The sequence below is a fragment of the Penicillium concentricum genome, assembly GCF_028827145.1.
Source record: "Penicillium concentricum strain IBT 3081 chromosome Unknown utg000001l_segment0_segment0, whole genome shotgun sequence".
Lineage (NCBI taxonomy): Eukaryota > Fungi > Ascomycota > Eurotiomycetes > Eurotiales > Aspergillaceae > Penicillium > Penicillium concentricum.
Window position 1 is genome coordinate 6,623,117 of NW_026622754.1, and position 18,546 is coordinate 6,641,662.

The window sequence follows — 18,546 nt, forward strand, 5'->3', positions numbered from 1 at the left end:
TACAGATAGAGTACAGCTTTATGCTTCCATGAATAGGTTGAATAAAAAATACTAATGGGTTTCATTAACCATCAATGTAGTCATAGGGGGGCATGTCTTGAGAGGAAAGAATAACTATGTGCAAAAGGCAATGCTGGCTGTACAACGTCAAGAAAATAATTCATGTGGACATGTGTATCCTCCTGGTTTCATTCCAGAAAAAAAGATTTACTCAACCGAGGGCAAGTCGGCCGAGAGAGGCAACTTGCGGGATGAGTTGCCGACATACACCTTCTTTTGGGCATCAGAGATCACCCAGTTCTGGGAAGCAACGTCCCAGTTGGAGACATCACGGCGGGTCAGAGTAGTAGTCCACTGGAGGGACTGACCGGGGGCAATGGTTACTCGGTCAAACTGACGCAGAACCTTTGAGGGCTCATCATCGCCACCGAGGGAGACGTACAACTGGGGAACCTCGTCACCAGTCACGGAACCGGTGTTGGTGATAGTGGCGGTCACCTGGTAGAGGTCCTTGAACAGGCCGGGATTGCCACCGGAGTTGCCGCTAGAGGGGAGAAGGTCCTGGGGAGAACCATCGGTAGCACCCTCAGGAAGGTAATCCTTAGAGTCCATGCCATAGTCAGGATCACCGGACGAGGCACGCAGATCGGTCGAGTTCAACCACGGGTAAAGGTACTGGCGGACGCGCTTAATTCCCTCGGGGAACAGGTTATCCGAAACCTCGCCAGCTTCACCGAGAACGGGGGCCTTTTGGGTCTTTCCAGTGGTTGCTTTATACTCGTTGTATTCAGTCGAGGCAAGAGGGGTGACCTTCAGCTGGGAGAAGGCAAAGTTGGTGTAGCTCAGACCGTAACCGAACTCGTAAATGGGCTCTGTGTTGTCCTTGTCGAAGCGGCGGTAGTCAATGAAGACACCATCCTCGAAGTTGTCCTGAGGAGCATCGGCGCCGTTGTTGGGCACTGTGAGGAGAGGAGGCCCGTAGTCCTTGCGAGTCTTACCCCAGGTGAATGGAGTCTTACCACCGGGATTGACACGACCATACAGTACGTCTACCAGACTGCGACCGCTCTCCTGGCCCGGTAAACCAGCCCAGACAATGGCGGTAATGTTGTCATTGTCATACCAGTCGCTAATCAGAACAGCGGATGTGCTGTGGATCACAACGATAGTGTTGTTGCAGTGTTGACTAGCAGTCTTAATCACCTCATCGCCATTCTTCCAGAGCGTCAGGTTCTTGCGGTCACCCTCGTTGCCGTCAACATTGATGTATCCCTCGCCAGAGTCGGCGTTCACGAAAACCAGGGCAACATCAGCCTGAGAGGCCAGGGCGGCCATCTCCGTGAGGGCCCAGTTATCAGTCACAGCGAAGACGTTAGTCTGCCCGTTGCTGTATTCCAGGACTTCATTTTGGATGGCTTGCTCAGGTGTAATCAGGTAAGGGAAGTTGGCAGTTCCACTACCCCAGCCCATGGCCAAAGTTCCGTTGTCACAGCCACGGTCGCTGCACCCATTGGCACCATAAGCATTAGAGCCTGCATCCTCTCCCAAAATGCCGATGAACTTCTCATTGTGGGTAAGAGGCAGTGCACTACCCTTGTTCTTGAGCAGGACAGTGCTGTCAGAGCCAATCTTGCGAATGATCCGGGCATGGTCACGCTGGACATTTACGCGCTCGTTGACCTTGCCCCAACCCTCGCTGACCATGGCATGCTCGAAGCCGTACTCATCGCGGGTCCAGGAGCTGAAGTTTGGAGGAGTGCGGAAGCGATCACGTCCAACCTTGTAGTAAGCAGCCATGATTCGGACAGCCATGTCGTCGACGCGCCATTCTGGGACGGTACCGTTCAGAACGGAGATGGTCAGGTTGGTTCCCCAGTAGGAGTAAGGACTGCCAAGATAGACATCACCGGGCATGGACATATCCAGACCGGCCAGAGCAGACTCGACACCACTGTGGTGCGCACCCCAGTCGCTCATCACAAAGCCCTGGAAGCCCAGTTCGCCCTTGAGCAGCTTGTTGAGGGTATAGCTGTTTCCGCAACCATAGCTGTTGTTGATCTGGTTGTAGGAGCACATGACAGAGCCAACACCAGCACGGATAGAGTCCACGAAGGGCCAGAGGTACAACTCGTGCATGGTCTTGTCGTCAATGTTTGAGCTCAGACTCTGCGAGATGTTGTATCCGTATCCCTGAGCCTCGCCGGACTGACGGAAGTGCTCCTGTTCATTTCCAATGAAATGCTTAGCGCAAGCAATGACACCAGCATCCTGCATACCCTTGATAGTCTCGGCCATCATCACACCAGTCAAAACGGGGTCAGGCGAGAATCCTTCCCAGTTACGACCGCCATCGGGGTACTTGCCCAGAGGGCCAGCAACGGGACCCAACTGCACATCCACACCTTTGTCGCGGTGCTCCTCGCCCATTGCCGTACCACGTTGGTAGGCAAGTCGCTTGTCCCATGTCGCGGCAACATTGACACCAGAGGGGAAACCAGAGTTATAATCACCTGTTCGAATTCCATTAGTTGACTGCCCCAACTGTATTCGGGATGAACAATCTTACTAAAGCGCACACCCAATGGCGAGTCCTGCATACACATTCCCCACATACCAAGTCGGGGAATCCCACCGGTCTCACCAACACATCGTTCTTGCTCCCAGCCAGCACCGGTTGTCAAGTTGACTTTCTCGGCCAGGGTCAAATTAGAGACAAATTCGACGGCGCGTGTGTATGCATCAGACCACTCGCCCGCGCCAGTCATCCATGGAGAGGGATAGTATGGAGGCGAATAGGCCAGGGGCTGTTTTGACTCGAATTCATTAACAGTGATACTATTAACCGATTTGAATTGAACTCACATTTGCATTCACCACCGAGGCCGTCAAGCCGGCGACTTCTAGCCACCCGAACTTCATTGCTGTGAAAGTACTGTGAGAGGATTTCACAGAGACAGCATAAAAAAAAGAGTAAAAGGCGTGAGGAAGGAACGAGTCACGGAGGGAAATACATGGATCTTAAATGTTCGATCTCCTGATTGCTCACAGGGGGGCTTGCAATATTGTGCATAGCGTATAATATTTACGGAGTACTCCATAAAATGAAATCAATTGAGAAAGGGATCGACATTAAAGTATGCACTATCCCACTAATCACATTATATCGTCTCCTATGATTGGCTTATGGCCGATGCTCACTGAAACCCACTGGAGCTCTCACTTTGGAGACACACTTTCACCTTGAAAGGGGACACAAGGCATAGTGTAAATAGTGGCTGGTAAGGGGATTCTCGAGAAGCACAGGGTGAGAACTCAATCCCCTTTCCTAAGGAGATCAGAATCACACCTGGATAGCATTACCCAGCCACTTTGTCTCTGTCTTACATGCACTATTGGTTCCCCTTGAATCCATCGTGCTTCGATTCCTATGAGAACGGCTATACTTCGGCATCTCACATTGATATGTTACCCTACCACCGCGCTCGTGCCTCTTCCCCGCCAATTCTAATTCTCCGTTGGATGTAGCAGGGCCCTTTGACCTTTCAGAGTTCGGCTTCTTACTCCGTACGGAGTAGTATACTGGGGTATGCAGCTACACTCCGCACCTCACCTGATCACTCCCGATCAAATGTGCCTTCCAAGAATTCTAATTTGAACTGACCACTTTCTCACAGATCGTCACTTCTCCTTCCGAATGGGGAAACCCTTCTAGAGTGTGGGGAAGGGGACTCTGTTGAGGTCTGTTCCTACAACATTGTATAGCTAATACGTGTTATTTACAACTTTCGAAATATGTTTTGCTTTGCTCAATACTTTTCTGTCCATTTCCTACACAAATATATTGGGCTACGCCATCCGCAGCTAAGCGTTTTCGTGGAGACCGGGAGTGCGGGGCTCTAGAGGGATGCCGACTCTTTCTGACGGCTTTGCGTTAATTGTCTATCTTGGCTAAGCACATTCTCGGTCAAGTGTTCTTTTCGGGTATACTACTTACGTTTTAGCGTATGTACTTCTCACGTTCGGGTGTTGCATACTCTTTTCACCGAGAATGTTCCCCCACACTTATGCCCCGGCATCGGAACCCCCATATCCCGGTTTTCTCGGCTTAGACCAAACAGTCTAACCAGGCACACTTTCACATCTTCTCGGTCAATTTTTCGCGTCATGCAAGTTTTAAAACTCCGACGGCTAAATACTGCTCTGTACGGAATTCACCGGCCTAAAGAGAAAGCAGATTCTAGAACTCTACTCTGTGCTTCCCCGTACCATGAAAAACTTTATATGGAGAACTGATCCTGGACGGGATGCACCGCCAAGCAGCGATCTTTCCATTTTTGCGGCTAATCATCGGTTTTTTGACTGAATATCGTTGCGTTTCAAGGCTTCCACCGGTTGGAGATTCGGCAGTCCGAGGGTTCGCATAGGTGCCGTTTAGTTTTCGGCATAGGAGCGTTGTGGGCTTGTCACTTAAGTGGATTCAATTTTAGATGGGTGTTTCTCATTGATTGTGTAGTTATTTGTGGTCTGGGATGCAGAAAATATGAGACACATTTACGTCATTAGCGTAGCTAATGCCATTCTTATGGGTTATGCTCTACCTAGGTAGCTCGCAAAACGTCGGCCTCGGTCTGAATCTCGCATTTAGGCCTGCAATCGGGGAGATGTTGCTAATTCGCCGTCTGGGCGCGGGGTCTGGCCGGGGAAATATCCTGCACAGGCTTGTTGTAGATGTGGCCCCACATCTTGGGTGGGATTTTCAGGCATAAAATCGTCCCATTGGGGGTCTGAGGCCGAGAAGCCGTGCTGCGGAACAAAGCAGTTGTTCTCGTAGTCTTGGGCGGGATTTGCGCCGAGCTTGTTGTTCTCAAGGCTGACTGCTGCAGAGGATAAGATGATGGGGCTGAAAGCGATTCTTGGTAACAATCGTAGTCCCCGTTCCCATCCCTTGTTCAAACTCAAGGATAGCTGGAACCATCAAATATCTCAACTGACTGTGGATGCCAAACCAATGCCAAAGTCAGACATCGCTGCTGATATCGTCTAGTACTTGGAAGAGAATGTGATTTTGTACTCTGCACCCTGTGCCATTTGCACCTCCTCGGAACCCAGACCAAATTTGTCGTCGAATCTCATCAACATCAACTCCTTTGGTGTTGTATTGATTGATCATTTCTTCTGCAATAGCACACAGCGTTGAATTAAGCACATCTTCATCAGATACCGTTTCCGGAATTTGTCTCTCGGACCGACATCCACACAAAGCCGGGTCTTCTTCTTGTGGGGTTTGCTTTGGTGACTGATCTATGGGCTGTACCACTGTTGAGGCACATGTACTATTGACCGCTGTTGGCATTTCAGTTGTCTCTGGTTCCTCTTTGTAGACGCGAGGTACTGTCATTGATAAATTTGATCTGCGAGTATGTCGACGTGATGGAGACAGAGGATTCTTTCCCTCTACTCGCTGAATAGCAGGGATGGCAACCTTCCGGTTGGTGTTTGCTCCCGTATCCGCTTCTTGCAGATACTGCTGGACAGAAGCACTCGAAACTCCCAGTGATCCCAGAAGAGCTTTCAGATGCTGATTTTCGGCCTCGACTTTTTGCGTTGCCAGTCGGTGCTCAATGTCTTTTTGTTGGGCTTGTTCTTTGCACACTGCTAGACGCTGCTCTAACTCATTCACGTACTCCTGCTTCCGGGCTCGACTTTTGCGCTGGTTCTCACGCACCCGTGCGAGTCGCTCCACCTTCTTCTATGGTTGTTAGACGCCATGTATTGGCTGCAACTTAAACGGATGTGACTGACCTTCTGGTCTTTCGTTGAATCCATTAGTTGCTGACCCAGGGGTGTGGGGCATGGTCGGGTTCCTTATCAGTTGGACTTCTCATATAAAGTGCTCATCGGAGTGAGTGGGTGTATGACAGGTGTGGTGGCAGGCAGTTTGACATTGCCTCCTTTGAATCTCGAGTTCGGAGAAATGATGCTTCGTTGTTGCCTGGTTTTTATGGCTGATATTTAGAGTCACGTGGACTTTGCTTTATCAAGTAGCATTACAATTTGGTTTCATACATAGTGAAATGGGATGGTATAATTAAAACCCTTAGTACTTGGAGTCCAGTCTGACATGTGAAGTGGCTTGAGTGCAACAAGTAATGGGCAGCGGGATGTGGCCCTGGGGGCATGCTGGCCAGATACATGGGTGGATCCTGAAATTATTTGTAATTTTATAGACACTGTTTTCATCGGCAGCTATATTCACCTAGTGCTGTCTGCGATTCCACATAGGCCTCTCACTGGGCGAGGGAAGCTCCAGGTAATACTGTGCTTGCGCTTCTGAATCCGTCGACGGAATGCTTAATCAATACCATGAACGAGGTTTACGATGTTAGTGTTCAATTATAAGCTATTTTGCAGCCTAATTTCTTCCTTTGATCCACTTGTACATCTATTTCTATAGGATGAAGTAAAGTAACTATAAACTAGGCCGGTTTTTGGCTTGAATAATGAGGTGCAGGCAAGCGTCATAGCATACTACACTCTGAACAAATTATCATTTTCAATCCCACATGAACCATAGTAATATTTGCGATTTCTCGCGGCCTTAGACCACCGAACGCCTCCTCCAAATCTCGACAATACTACAACATGTGGATTCAAGTAGCCGATCCGCAAGCACCAGAGTCCATCTCTCCTTCCCTAAGTCTTTTCTCGAGAATCTGTCTTTTGTCTGACCATCAACTTGAAGTTTCCAGCCCATTTCGAGTACCAATTTGAGTACTCAACCATCCTCAGCCCACGCAGTATAATTCCAATGTGGCCCTATGCCCTTACTAAGGGGGGTTACCAAAGCAATAATGGCGGTGGTAAGATAGGCAGCGATCTTGTAGCCCCAGTCACTAGCTCCGTCATCGAACTAACGAGGTGCTTGCTTGGGAGGGACGGCAGGCTATAAACTACATTCCAATATATTACCCAATACCCAATACAGACTCGAGTGTGCGAGGGTAGTCAATGCATATGATGTCGTTTATCTATGTCACCCCTCGGAAATTCCCAAAAGAATCACCAGCTCAATAAGGTTATCTCTTGTCTCATAGTAGTGCTGAAAGAGGTACGGCTCTGGCTCTGTGTTGTTTTGCCAGTCTCTGTCTCCCTTCCGACCAGGGCTTCTCAGGTACTAGACCCCTCCACAGCATAGAGAGCAATGCCATACCAAAAGCCATATTAGCTATTCGGTCCTATCATTACCTCCATATTAAGCTTAGAAGCCAGTGATTTCTCAAGCTGGATAAACTTATTAGGTATCTCAGGGCAAGAAGAATGAAGACTGGTAAAAGCAGAAAGAACGGATGTGATATATGCATGGGTAGCCTCAGGCACATGTTACCTACACTCTATGGGGTATCACAAAAGAGAAATGCTATTTAAAAAGTAACTACATGATTCATAGTTAAGTGTTAGGTAGCCATTTAATTAAATCTTACAGGAACTGTGTTCCGATTTGGTACATCAGACAGAAAATATATCGGCCACTAAGCCTACATATTGTAGAGCCCATCTTGAGGGGATTCACAGAATTTACGGAATCTGCAGTCAGTTTTCCAACTCACCAAAGCGAGAGAGGCAGCCCTCGGATGCACCTGAGCCCGCAAACGACCCCCTCAACGTCATTGGCCGTCAGTCGCGCCTGATGTACCTATAGGTGTTCTTTCTCTGTGTCTAATTCGTTCCTACCTTTTTCTCTCTCGCAGTAAATATCATTAAAATTGCATTTGACTCTCTCCTACTCACATTACCGCGACCCCTTCCATCATGGTCTCCACGCGACATCATCCCCGCGAATTCCCCTCGCCTGAGGCCGGGAAAGAGCTGTCCAAGCTACCACCAGCTGCCACCAGTGCCAAATCGCGCAAATGGACCCATACCCCCGCCGCTGCGCTGACAATCTGGCTCGTCATTTCGGTTCCCTTGGTCATATGGGACACAGGCTATGTCTTGTTGCGACCGCATACCATGCCCGGTGGAAGTCTACACTATCCGATCTGGACACCTTACGCGCTGTACGGAAAGGTCGACTATATCTACGGCTGGCCCGCCTTCAATGCGCGCAATGGCTTCACCGCTGCGCAGACTATCATGAATATTTTCGAAACTATCGGTTACATATCATACCTCTGGATTGTCTACCACTACGGATCGACAGTTAGAAGAGGCGGAGCGCAGAAGATCTCCAAGGGATTCACCTGGTTGCTGAAGGGAGACAAGGTGGTCGCTGGGCGCATTGGTGCGATCGCGCTTCTGGTCGCCTATACCGCTTCTGTCATGACCCTGAGCAAGACCATCCTTTACTGTAAGCTGCATTCATTGCCTGGGTTTTGTGTGTTGTATTCTAACACGAGAAATAGGGCTCAACGAGATCTTCTCTGGCTTCGACAACGTCGGTCACAACGAACCGCTCACTCTCTTCCTCTACTGGATCCTCCCTAAGTGAGTTATGTTCAGTACATGTTCACACGACACATAGAACTAATTCTACTTAGTGGTTTGTGGCTAGTGTTCCCCAGCTACAATATCTATATTCTCGGAGGCGAGATTTTGAACTCGCTTGAGCTCGCAACACCGCGCCAGAAGGTCGGACGCCCGAAATCCACCTAGAATCAGTCGCGCACACTATGGAATAGCCTGCGTGCAGAAATGTGACACGTACAATGATGATAGCGAGTGTGCTTGAGAAAAAAATCGGATCGCTTCGGCCTATCTATCGGTAGGTGGCATCTAGAGATGGCTAGTATAAGAGAAGGAAAAAAAAGCTCTGCTTCTGTAATGCACTCGAGATGATCGGTATCTTATTATGTTGGCCACTCAAAATAAAAAATCCTTTGACACGTAGCTGCGTGCTAGTCCTAGTCTTCTGTCAAGCTTCCGATGTGCCAGCCCAGATTCCAATTCGGCTGTCCTACTGTCCTACGCGTTCGGGTCCGTTCCGGGAGAATCGGACATACTACGATTATATCCATGAAGGTATTATGAGTGACATGGCACGAGGATGGTGAGGTTGTAAATTTATTCCTAGAACTAGTACGGAGTATATGGGAATAGTATAGGAGCTCAGGGGGGTATAGGGTTGGGACAAAGCCTCTAGACATTTACACTCAAATCGATAGTGTACTTTCTTCTGCTTCAATAGTCTTCCCTAAAATACAGCAGACTTCAATAGATTTGTGGTCGAGTGTAATAACGGCGCCGCCAATGGCTGAATTATTTGCCAAGCCGTCATTCGCCGCTGAACCTTTCCCCATATTCGGGGGGCCCTTCACTTTATTTTCTCCTCAATCCAGACTCTTGTTGGCTCCTCTCGCTTTCTCGCTTTCTCACTCTCGCACTCTCGCACTCTTCAAATTCTACTAATCTACCTCCCCCGCAACGAACTCGCCCTCCATATCGGAAGCGCCTTCTTTTGTTCCCGACCCGTGCCGAAGGATGCTTCGGGCCTGGGTCCTGGGGTATCCGCACCCGTCATGATCCAACCCGACTCCGATTTTTCGCCATCGAAAACCCCTGGTGTCAGCTTTGGTCTAGGCCAGGAGGAGGCAACAGCTCTCGACGACTTCGATACGCAAAGCCATGCGAGTTCCCGTGATCCCGGTAGCACACAAACAGCGGACCCCGCGCTAGGCCCGGACAACGGTACACTAGACCAACGAGACAGCAACTGCCCGTCCAATTTTGAACCTCTCAACGACGACGATAAACCAGCTTGGAGCGAGATGAAGACCAAGGCCGGGAAGGAGCGGAAGCGCCTGCCGCTGGCATGCATCGCATGCCGCCGCAAGAAAATCCGCTGCTCGGGCGAAAAGCCTGCTTGCAAACATTGTACGCGCTCGAGGATCCCGTGTGTGTATAAAGTTACTACACGGAAGGCGGCGCCGCGCACAGATTATATGGCTATGTTGGACAAGCGTCTGAAGAGGATGGAAGATCGCGTTATCAAGACAATACCCAAAGAGGAGACGAGGGATATGGTCTCTATTGGAAGATCAGTTGTCAAGCCGTCTGCCTCAGTTCAGCCGTCAAAAGCGCAGAAGAAACGAAACGCGGAGGAGGCATTTGCGGCAGAGATGGAGGAATGGACTCGTGGGGATGTCCGCCCACCACACGAGACGTTCCCCATGAATCGTGAGATCAAACCCACCGATGGGACTGGCCTTCTCACCGAGGGAGCCGAGTTTTTACCATCATTGGAGATTCAAGAGCATCTTGCGGAGGTGTTCTTTGATTGTGTCTATGGGCAGTCATACCTCTTATTACACAAACCCAGCTTTATGCGGCGGCTTAAAGCAGGCACAATCCCCCCGTCCTGATTCTGGCTGTCTGTGCCGTATCTGCGCGGTTTTCCACACACCCTCAGCTCAACTCGGATCCGCCATTCTTACGTGGAGAAAGCTGGGCTAATCCGGCTGCGGCCATCGCTCTGAGCCGGCACGACGAGCCAAACATTACCATTCTCACGGTTTTCTTACTTCTTGGTCTTCATGAGTTTGGAACCTGTCACGGTGGACGAAGTTGGTCTTTTGGAGGTCAGGCATTACGGATGGCATACGCGTTGCAGCTCCATCAGGAGCTTGATCAGGATCCATTACTCAGTCAGAAGAATGGCAACGGCTCACAGTTGAGCTTCACTGATCAAGAAATTCGGCGCCGCACTATGTGGGCATGTTTCTTGATGGATCGGTATAACTCTTCCGGAAGTCAACGGCCGCCTATTGGGAATGAAAAATTCTTACAAATACAGCTTCCTATCAAGGAAACTCACTTCCAGATGGAGATACCCGGTCCAACAGAAGACCTTGACGGCGATATTCTTAATCCTGTACCTGAAGATGCGGGCCAGTTATCTAATGCGAAAGAAAACATGGGTGTTTCGGCGTACATTATCCGTGCTATCATCCTGTGGGGGCGCATTGTTGACTACCTGAATCTGGGTGGAAAGAGAAAGGACTCACATCCACTTTGGCATCCAGAATCAGGATACATGCAGCTTAAGCGGCAGATTGAGGAATTCTCTGCATCTCTTCCGGCACCTTTGACCTTCACATACGAAAATCTTCAAATCCATGCATCGGAGAAGATTGCAAATCAGTTCATTTTCCTCCACATCATCACACATCAAAACATGCTGTTTCTCAACCAGTTCGCCATTCCCTTGTCTCCGGGGGGCCGTCCGCCGAGAGATATGCCCAAGTCATTCCTCAGTAATGCAGGCCGAGCTGCAGTGGAAGCAGCGCATCACATTTCCGTGCTTTTCGATCGAGCTTCAGCCTATCCCCTCACTGTTCCTTTTGCTGGGTACTGCGCTTACTCGGCAAGTACAGTCCACATCTGGGGGATCTTCTCGAAGAACGTCCAGCTAGAGGCACGCTCAAAAGAGAACCTCCGGCATACCTACCGCTATCTCAATAAAATGAAAAAGTACTGGGGAATGTTCCACTATATGGTTGAGAGTGCCAAAGATCGGTATCGCCTGTTCGCTGATGCAGCTATCAAGGGCTCTGTGGCAACTAATGGCGCGTCGTTGGCACCAATGTTCCAATATGGTGACTGGTTCGACAAGTATCCCCATGGAGTGTCAAGGGTGCATTGGGAGGGCCCCGATACTCGACACAAAGAAACGGGCGAAGACGCAGTCATGGGCCAGAAACCTGACCTCCAGAGCGTGGAAGATTTCTTTGCTGGCCTTTCCCCCACTTCACAGCCAGGTCAACCCCGCAAATCCCGATCTCGCAAGAACAGCAAACTATCAAATGGACATCCAGGCATGGAGCAGACTTCACCGCCGTCAATGATGGAAGTAGCCATGGGAAACACCCCAGGCGGCCCAGGCAGTACATTCCCACAGCCATCCATGTTCCAGCAATCCCGGCCAATGTCATTCGGTCAACCACCATTCGACTTCAGTATTCCACCAGACCAATTACCACAATTAGACCGCCAATTTGTCTATGGTTCATTTGCTGACTTCGACCCCACCTCATTCGTTCCAAACAACCCTCCTATCCCACCACTCAACGGCGTCGAAACTCAAAATCCAGATCAAACACTGTTCACCGGCCATATGGACCCAAGCGCCCCTGCTGGAATGGGCGAGTTCTATCAGCCCAGCGCATGGTTCCTGCCCTTCAATCTTGACCCTGTTAGCGGCGGAAACCCACCATCACAAGCTCCGCCCCCGGCTCCCATGCCTGGGGGAAGCAATGCTAACGGCACGCCATCTGGGATCCCTTCTGTGGATATGTCTGGCTTTGGGGGTGCCGGTGGCATGCCTTTAGGCGCATATGATCTTGGTCTAACTGGTTCGGAGATGAAATCCTCACAACCGTGATCAGGTCGGGTATTGTTCATCGGCTAATGCTTTCTCAATGACTGCTACGTGGTGTTTGAGTTTTCTTTACAATGATTGCGAAAGGTTGGAGTCGGACTTTGGGGGGCTGGGTCTGTTACTTTTTGCGCTACTGTTCATATTATAAGCCCATTCGTGTTGACTTGTGTAACTAGTATCGTCTCGTCTCCGACATGTATATATCTTTCTTTTTGAGCAAGCTTGAAAAATATCCATATGTAATTCATTTTTCCACACATCACAACCTTGTAGAAGATTCCGATCTAAGGGGGAAAAAAAGATTTTGACCAAATACCAAAATAATTCAGCAAATCAAATTGCCAAAAAAGAAATTGTTGTGCATCATCCGTGAATCGAACACGGGCCTCGTCGATGGCAACGACGAATTCTACCACTAGACCAATGATGCTAGTTGTATGGTTAGATGTGCGTTGTGGGGACTATGTTCGCTTAATTCCCGGGCTCAGAGTATGAAGTCAGCATCAAACAGGATAGGATCAATTATCTTTATGGTCGAAGCTGGTAGATGTAATGCGAGTTGCTTTAGGACCTAGTCTTGTCCCACTCGTATTTGAATCATATGTATGTCAATATTAATGGATCGAGATGGTATATGGTCCCAGATGTGGATATATATCTAGCCGAAGTATGTAAACAGCTACAAAATATGTTCATGGATAACATGAAAAACAAAAGGTTGCATTACAGATAACCAGACAGAGAGAAAAGCATCGGAATTTATTGTTTGAACAATTTGACAAACAAAAGTGGCCATAGTTACCACTGGACGAAAAGGAATGTTGTGAAAGGGTATGGGAAACACAAGTCGCTATAAGACAAGGGAAACCAGAGAAAAGAAAGCAAAGGCAACTATCAACTAATCATCCCACTCTTCATCCAGTTGATCTATGAGCCTGTTCTCGGCATCCACGTCACGCCCCTGACCACGTCCTCCCCGTCCCCCCCGTCCTCCAATGGCGCCGATGAAACCACCGCGGCCACTGGAGTCCGCACGGGTGTAGCCATCACCCGCAGGGGATCCTTTGCAGCGGAAGAGATTCCCCAGCGAGGAAAAGATAATCACGAACATGTCCTGTTGCGCAGAAAGAAAGGAATGGTCAGCGTTATGCTCCAAACAATGAGGCTCGCAACCGAAATCGACTTAAGTACATGCAGTAGAACATGTGGTCCATCTAACGAGACAAGAGGAGTAGTGAGTATGCAGGAACTGTCTCCTACCCAGGGATTTCGAAGACAAAATGACAGGTCCATTGACAAGGATCCAAGGGACAGCCCATTGCAAAAATCAAGACATCTTGTCAAACATATGAAAATGCACACGCCGTGATCAACACAGGCGGTCGAAGACCCAAAGAATCAAATTCAAAAGGAAGGAACATGCAGGAAAAGAATGATCTATGTCTGGCAAGAAACAAGGAAATGAATGGAACAGGCCAACCGCAACCGTATTCCCTGAAGTGATTGGTCTCCAGACCAGCTAGAGTGGGTTCAATCCATTCTTGAAACAGGTAGTCCTGCCGCATTTGAATCCCGGAACTTATGTGACACGAAATTGCCATATCTGAATCTGCGACGAGGCCAACATGGGATCAATGCTAGGATACTTACTTTAACAAAGTCGAAAACCCCAGCCCACAGGCTGAAGTTCGGACACTGGCGCCAGCCACGTTGATGCATGACCGTTCGCTGGTAGGCGCAGCCACCAATCAAATATACGGCGATGGCAATCAGCATACTAGGGGACAGGGTCAGCATGGATTATATTGGGTCTTCCCCAATAGATAGAAGTGTGTACTCACATGACACCGAATACGCCGCCGGGTCCCAAACCACCAGCGTTGGGATCCGCAGCGATTCCACCACATGCCGCCGAGCTGCGGACTTCGAAAAAGTACGCGCATTCATCCATGGAGCCCACAAAGGAAGTTGTGGCGACATTTGGCGCAGCATCACGGTCACAAAGGAAAGACATGATAGTCGACTTAGTGCGTGTAGAGACATTGGAACTGCCCATATTATAGTCCGGACAAGGTGATCCATTGGTATAATTGAGGACGAGTTTGCGGCCGCGGAAGAAAGGTTCGGATGCTTGTTGCCTGTAAATGACAGAGAACCGTTAGCAAGATAAGCAGGGAACGAGTCCAACTAGTGCGACCAGTTGGAATGGAGATTTGCCATACCCTATGGAATATATTTTATCATCCCGCTCGTAATATGCACTGACGTTCTTCCACCGCGATGACTCTATCCCGACCACGTTCGTCACATTCTCAATGACCGGCGCGCAGATGTTGATTGTGAAATTGGCTGGATAGTCGTGACCCCTGGCATACCAGCTGTCTTCCCGGGCATCTTTCAAGAGTTTCTTGCCGTCCTTCATTTGGGGCGGGGATAATGAGATCGCATTGAGGTCGAAATACAACCCTGTAGTCGGGGAGCGGGCAACACATGGAGCGTCATCTTTCAAATGAGTAGAGTATGATGCGCTAGATAGTCCGAGGATCGAGGATAGAAGGAAAATAGAGTAATGAGCGGAGCTGGTGAGCTTCATGGTGGGCTATGTTTGGGATCAACCCAAGCAGTCTCATAGAAAAGAAATGGGACAAAGAAAGAATCTAGAGAAAGAGATCTGCAAAATGATAGAAATGACCGTTATGATTGATGGAAGGTGTCTAAGTGTAGCGTTCAGGTACTCCAGGTACAGAGAGAGGCTTACGTAGCATCACTGCAGCTGTGATTGGCAATGCGGAGCAAATCTGCGGACATCCACTATCCGGCGTCGTACGCGACTTAAGGCTCCAGGGTCTTATTTAGAGATCTCCCACTCCAGATTCCTGGATTATCTCTCTATCCATTGGCTCATTACTTCAAAATGTCTAAGGACTCCAAAAAAATACCTGTGCAGCCAGTGCCGGAGAAACGTGGTTATGAGTTTTGTGGACCGTATGTTTTTCCCCCTTCAATTAAACTAAGCTGAGCTGACATCTGCAATAGAATAGGTGCTTTCGCTATCATCTTTGGATTGCCGACTCTGATCTACCTATTTACTTTTGTCTGCAACGATATCTCTGGTTGTCCCGCACCGTCACTGCTGAGCCCCTCTACTTTGTCGCTAGAGAAATTGAAGCAGGAAGTGGGTTGGCCGGAGGAGGGAATTACGGCGCTTTATGATACCAATGTTACACTGTGGACCCTGAGCTACTATGCATTCAGCTTGTTCTTGCAGGTCTTCCTTCCTGGCCAGGAGGCAGAGGGTGTCATGTTGGCCTGCGGAGGGCGGCTGAAGTACAAATTCAATGGTATGGCAATGGCAGTTTTTTTTTTCTCTCGCACCTCGCATTCAAACAAGATACTTTTACCTGACTCGGTTCATTTTATAGCATTCTCCTCTGCCGTGATTATCCTCTCGGGCCTCGCCGGAGGCACTTATCTCTATGGAGCCGATTTTGTGGTGTGGACATTCCTATGGGACAACTATGTTCAGGTCATTACAGCAAACTTGTTGATATCTTCTGTTATTGCGCTGTTCGTCTACGTGAAGAGCTTCACAGTTCCAGCCCCCGGACAGGCAAACCCAGACCTACGCGAGCTGGCACCTGGCGGCCATACGGGCAATGTGCTCTACGACTTCTTCATTGGCCGTGAACTCAACCCTCGTATTCGCCTGCCCATTCCATTTGTCAGCGAGGCATCGCGCACCATCGATATCAGTGTGTTCATGGAGATGAGACCGGGCTTGCTTGGATGGATAATTTTGAACCTGTCCAATGTGGCCCACCAGTACCGAACATATGGCTACATCACTGACTCGATCGTGCTTGTCACCGTTTTCCAGGCCTTCTACGTTCTGGATGGGCTATACATGGAGCCAGCGCTCATGACCACCATGGATGTAATCATGGATGGCTTCGGATTCATGTTGTCTTTCGGCGATGTGGTTTGGGTGCCTCACGTTTACAGCATTCAGAGCCGGTATCTCTCTGTCTTCCCTTACGAGCTTGGATTGAGCGGTATGGCCGTTGTTCTGGGTATCACAGCCCTTGGATATTCGATATTCCGCGGCGCCAATAACCAGAAGAACCGTTTCCGCACGAATCCCAACGATCCTCGCGTGAAGAACATCAAGTATATCGAAACTGCCGCTGGATCCAAACTGATGATCTCCGGCTGGTGGGGTCTGGCGCGTCACATCAACTACCTCGGTGACTGGACCATGTCGTGGGCCTACTGCCTGCCGACTGGTGTTGCGGGATATGTTCTCATCGAGACCATCAACCCAGCCAGTGGCGCCGTCCAGAAGCAAGCTGTGCAGACCCCGGAAGTCCGTGGCTGGGGTATGATCTTTACATACTTTTACATGCTCTACTTTGGTGTCTTGTTGATCCACCGTGAGATGCGGGATGAGGAGAAGTGCGAGAAGAAGTATGGAGCTGACTGGAAGCGTTATACCTCCATTGTTCGCAGCCGCATCATCCCTGGGATCTACTGAGAAACCCCAAGAACCTTTCTTACAGGCCAGATTTTACCTTTTGTGCATTAATTATCCCTAATATTTCGGCGGAAACTTTTATGATAGGCTTGCACTCTTTGGATTACAATCTTCCAAAGCTGTCGCATGCGAATTTGACAAAACAAGATAACAAATATCTTACCAAAAATCTGCTTTTTAGATATAAGCACCTACATCGAACCAGTAAACTTGGCCCATGCCATTCATTGCGTCCCATACTAAAAACAAGAGCTTTGAATCTTATCAGCTTCGAGTTATTCCTCATTGATTCCACGATAGTACTCATCAAGCAGAGAAGCTATGGGGTCAATCATTTTCAACTGATGTCAAAGGTGAATCACAAGTTTGAAATCCATAAGATGACCGAATAAAACATCCAGCTATGAGACTCTCCGTTGGTCTTTAATCATCATCAGAATCCCCAAAATCGTCACCGGCTTTCCTTATAGAATCAACCATGTGAATTTTGAGGTCATTGACGAAGCGACCAATCTTTCTCTTGAAGTCGGCGCCTGATCCCACAAGGAAGTTATCATGCACGCTCATAGAAACGAAGACGGCAAAGTGGTGACGGGTCAGTCGTTCTAGTCGCATATCCTGCCGTTGTGCTTTTGTTTCGCTGAAGATATGAAGAGTTGACAGGTAGTCCAAATCCACTGTCTCGTTTGCGTCGTAAATCTGAGGTCCCCTCAGTATCCGGCATTTAGTGTCAATCAAGTACCTGACGAATGGAAGAAGCACATCTCGGAACCCATATTGATAGCCTGTCGTATCGATGATCCATTTTTCGCTGCTCTCGAGTCGTGCTATCTTCAATACCGTGTGCGGACCGCCATGCAAGTCAGGGCCAGGGACAAGCCTAGCTGGAACCCGTGGTCTTCCGATATCGACGACCATAGTCTCAATTTTCAATGGCACACCTGTTTTGCTTAGCCATGGCTCAATTCGGTACATAAGGGCTAGAAAGGCTTTTCACCTCGAAGAAGTTTTCTGGTCAAAGGTCCCAAGAGGGCCATGGCTGCTGTAGATTGGCTTTTAACTAGGGCTGCTTCCTTGTGCTCGATGTTGTCGGTCATGTGGCTTGGGAAGGGGCCGCGTTTTGATTGAGACAAAACAGACCTTTGATTTTGATGGAGATAGAGGACTCCATCTCGATACACGATCTTAGTTAGGTCCACGTCGTACACGGTCTCTCTGTATGTCAACATGGCTGCCTTCAGTATCTGGGCAGCTCGGAGTAGCATCTTTCGCTGTTGCATGTTCCTGCAATAGTATTTGTGTTTTGGCCAGTCCATTGCCTGACAGTTGTGGCTGCAATAAAAAACAAGTGCTGAATCGCCGTTTTGATATTCGGGTGCATGGGAGCAGCCCAAACACATTGTCATAGTTTTTGTCCCACATTTTGCGCACTCAGCTGGAGGCCTGGGAGCCATTTGAAGGCAAAGATGGAGGCTGAAATTAAAGCTATTTTGAAGAGGTCGAATAGTCCCTCGGTTGTTGATCGTATGGGTTGACATCTGAGATGTGAGGTCGTAGATCGATGAGACCGGGGAACGGAAAGCAGGGAGAGAGGAAAAGGAGTGACGAGAAGAGCAAGAAGGTCTAACAATCAAGAGTGTTG

The 18,546-nt window shown here is 49.0% G+C and overlaps 7 protein-coding genes across 7 annotated transcripts; 3 read left to right on the forward strand and 4 right to left on the reverse strand.

The window, feature by feature from the left end:
* Positions 1 to 207: 207 nt before the first annotated feature.
* Positions 208 to 2,919, reverse strand: N7517_002550 (beta-glucosidase; the record flags this gene model as incomplete). Its single annotated transcript, XM_056720280.1, has 3 exons — positions 208 to 2,510; positions 2,567 to 2,804; positions 2,863 to 2,919. 3 exons carry the CDS (start codon positions 2,917 to 2,919, stop codon positions 208 to 210), a joined length of 2,598 nt encoding a protein of 865 aa, XP_056584415.1.
* A 2,098-nt stretch (positions 2,920 to 5,017) lies between these two features.
* On the reverse strand, positions 5,018 to 5,826 carry N7517_002551 (bZIP transcription factor; the record flags this gene model as incomplete). The annotated part of the gene is made up of 2 exons (XM_056720281.1): positions 5,018 to 5,749; positions 5,803 to 5,826. The coding sequence occupies 2 exons, from the start codon at positions 5,824 to 5,826 to the stop codon at positions 5,018 to 5,020; spliced, it is 756 nt and encodes a 251-aa protein (XP_056584416.1).
* A 1,983-nt stretch (positions 5,827 to 7,809) lies between these two features.
* N7517_002552 (uncharacterized protein) lies at positions 7,810 to 8,652 on the forward strand (the record flags this gene model as incomplete). The annotated part of the gene is made up of 3 exons (XM_056720282.1): positions 7,810 to 8,347; positions 8,403 to 8,484; positions 8,538 to 8,652. 3 exons carry the CDS (start codon positions 7,810 to 7,812, stop codon positions 8,650 to 8,652), a joined length of 735 nt encoding a protein of 244 aa, XP_056584417.1.
* Positions 8,653 to 9,515: 863 nt separating this feature from the next.
* N7517_002553 (putative C6 transcription factor) lies at positions 9,516 to 12,376 on the forward strand (the record flags this gene model as incomplete). The annotated part of the gene is made up of 2 exons (XM_056720283.1): positions 9,516 to 10,288; positions 10,339 to 12,376. The coding sequence occupies 2 exons, from the start codon at positions 9,516 to 9,518 to the stop codon at positions 12,374 to 12,376; spliced, it is 2,811 nt and encodes a 936-aa protein (XP_056584418.1).
* An 895-nt stretch (positions 12,377 to 13,271) lies between these two features.
* N7517_002554 (uncharacterized protein) lies at positions 13,272 to 14,966 on the reverse strand (the record flags this gene model as incomplete). The annotated part of the gene is made up of 4 exons (XM_056720284.1): positions 13,272 to 13,487; positions 14,024 to 14,150; positions 14,215 to 14,511; positions 14,596 to 14,966. 4 exons carry the CDS (start codon positions 14,964 to 14,966, stop codon positions 13,272 to 13,274), a joined length of 1,011 nt encoding a protein of 336 aa, XP_056584419.1.
* Positions 14,967 to 15,287: 321 nt separating this feature from the next.
* On the forward strand, positions 15,288 to 16,904 carry erg24B (uncharacterized protein; the record flags this gene model as incomplete). The annotated part of the gene is made up of 3 exons (XM_056720285.1): positions 15,288 to 15,358; positions 15,410 to 15,714; positions 15,796 to 16,904. The coding sequence occupies 3 exons, from the start codon at positions 15,288 to 15,290 to the stop codon at positions 16,902 to 16,904; spliced, it is 1,485 nt and encodes a 494-aa protein (XP_056584420.1).
* A 423-nt stretch (positions 16,905 to 17,327) lies between these two features.
* On the reverse strand, positions 17,328 to 18,358 carry N7517_002556 (zinc finger MYND domain-containing protein; the record flags this gene model as incomplete). The annotated part of the gene is made up of 2 exons (XM_056720286.1): positions 17,328 to 17,845; positions 17,902 to 18,358. The coding sequence occupies 2 exons, from the start codon at positions 18,356 to 18,358 to the stop codon at positions 17,328 to 17,330; spliced, it is 975 nt and encodes a 324-aa protein (XP_056584421.1).
* Positions 18,359 to 18,546: the final 188 nt, after the last annotated feature.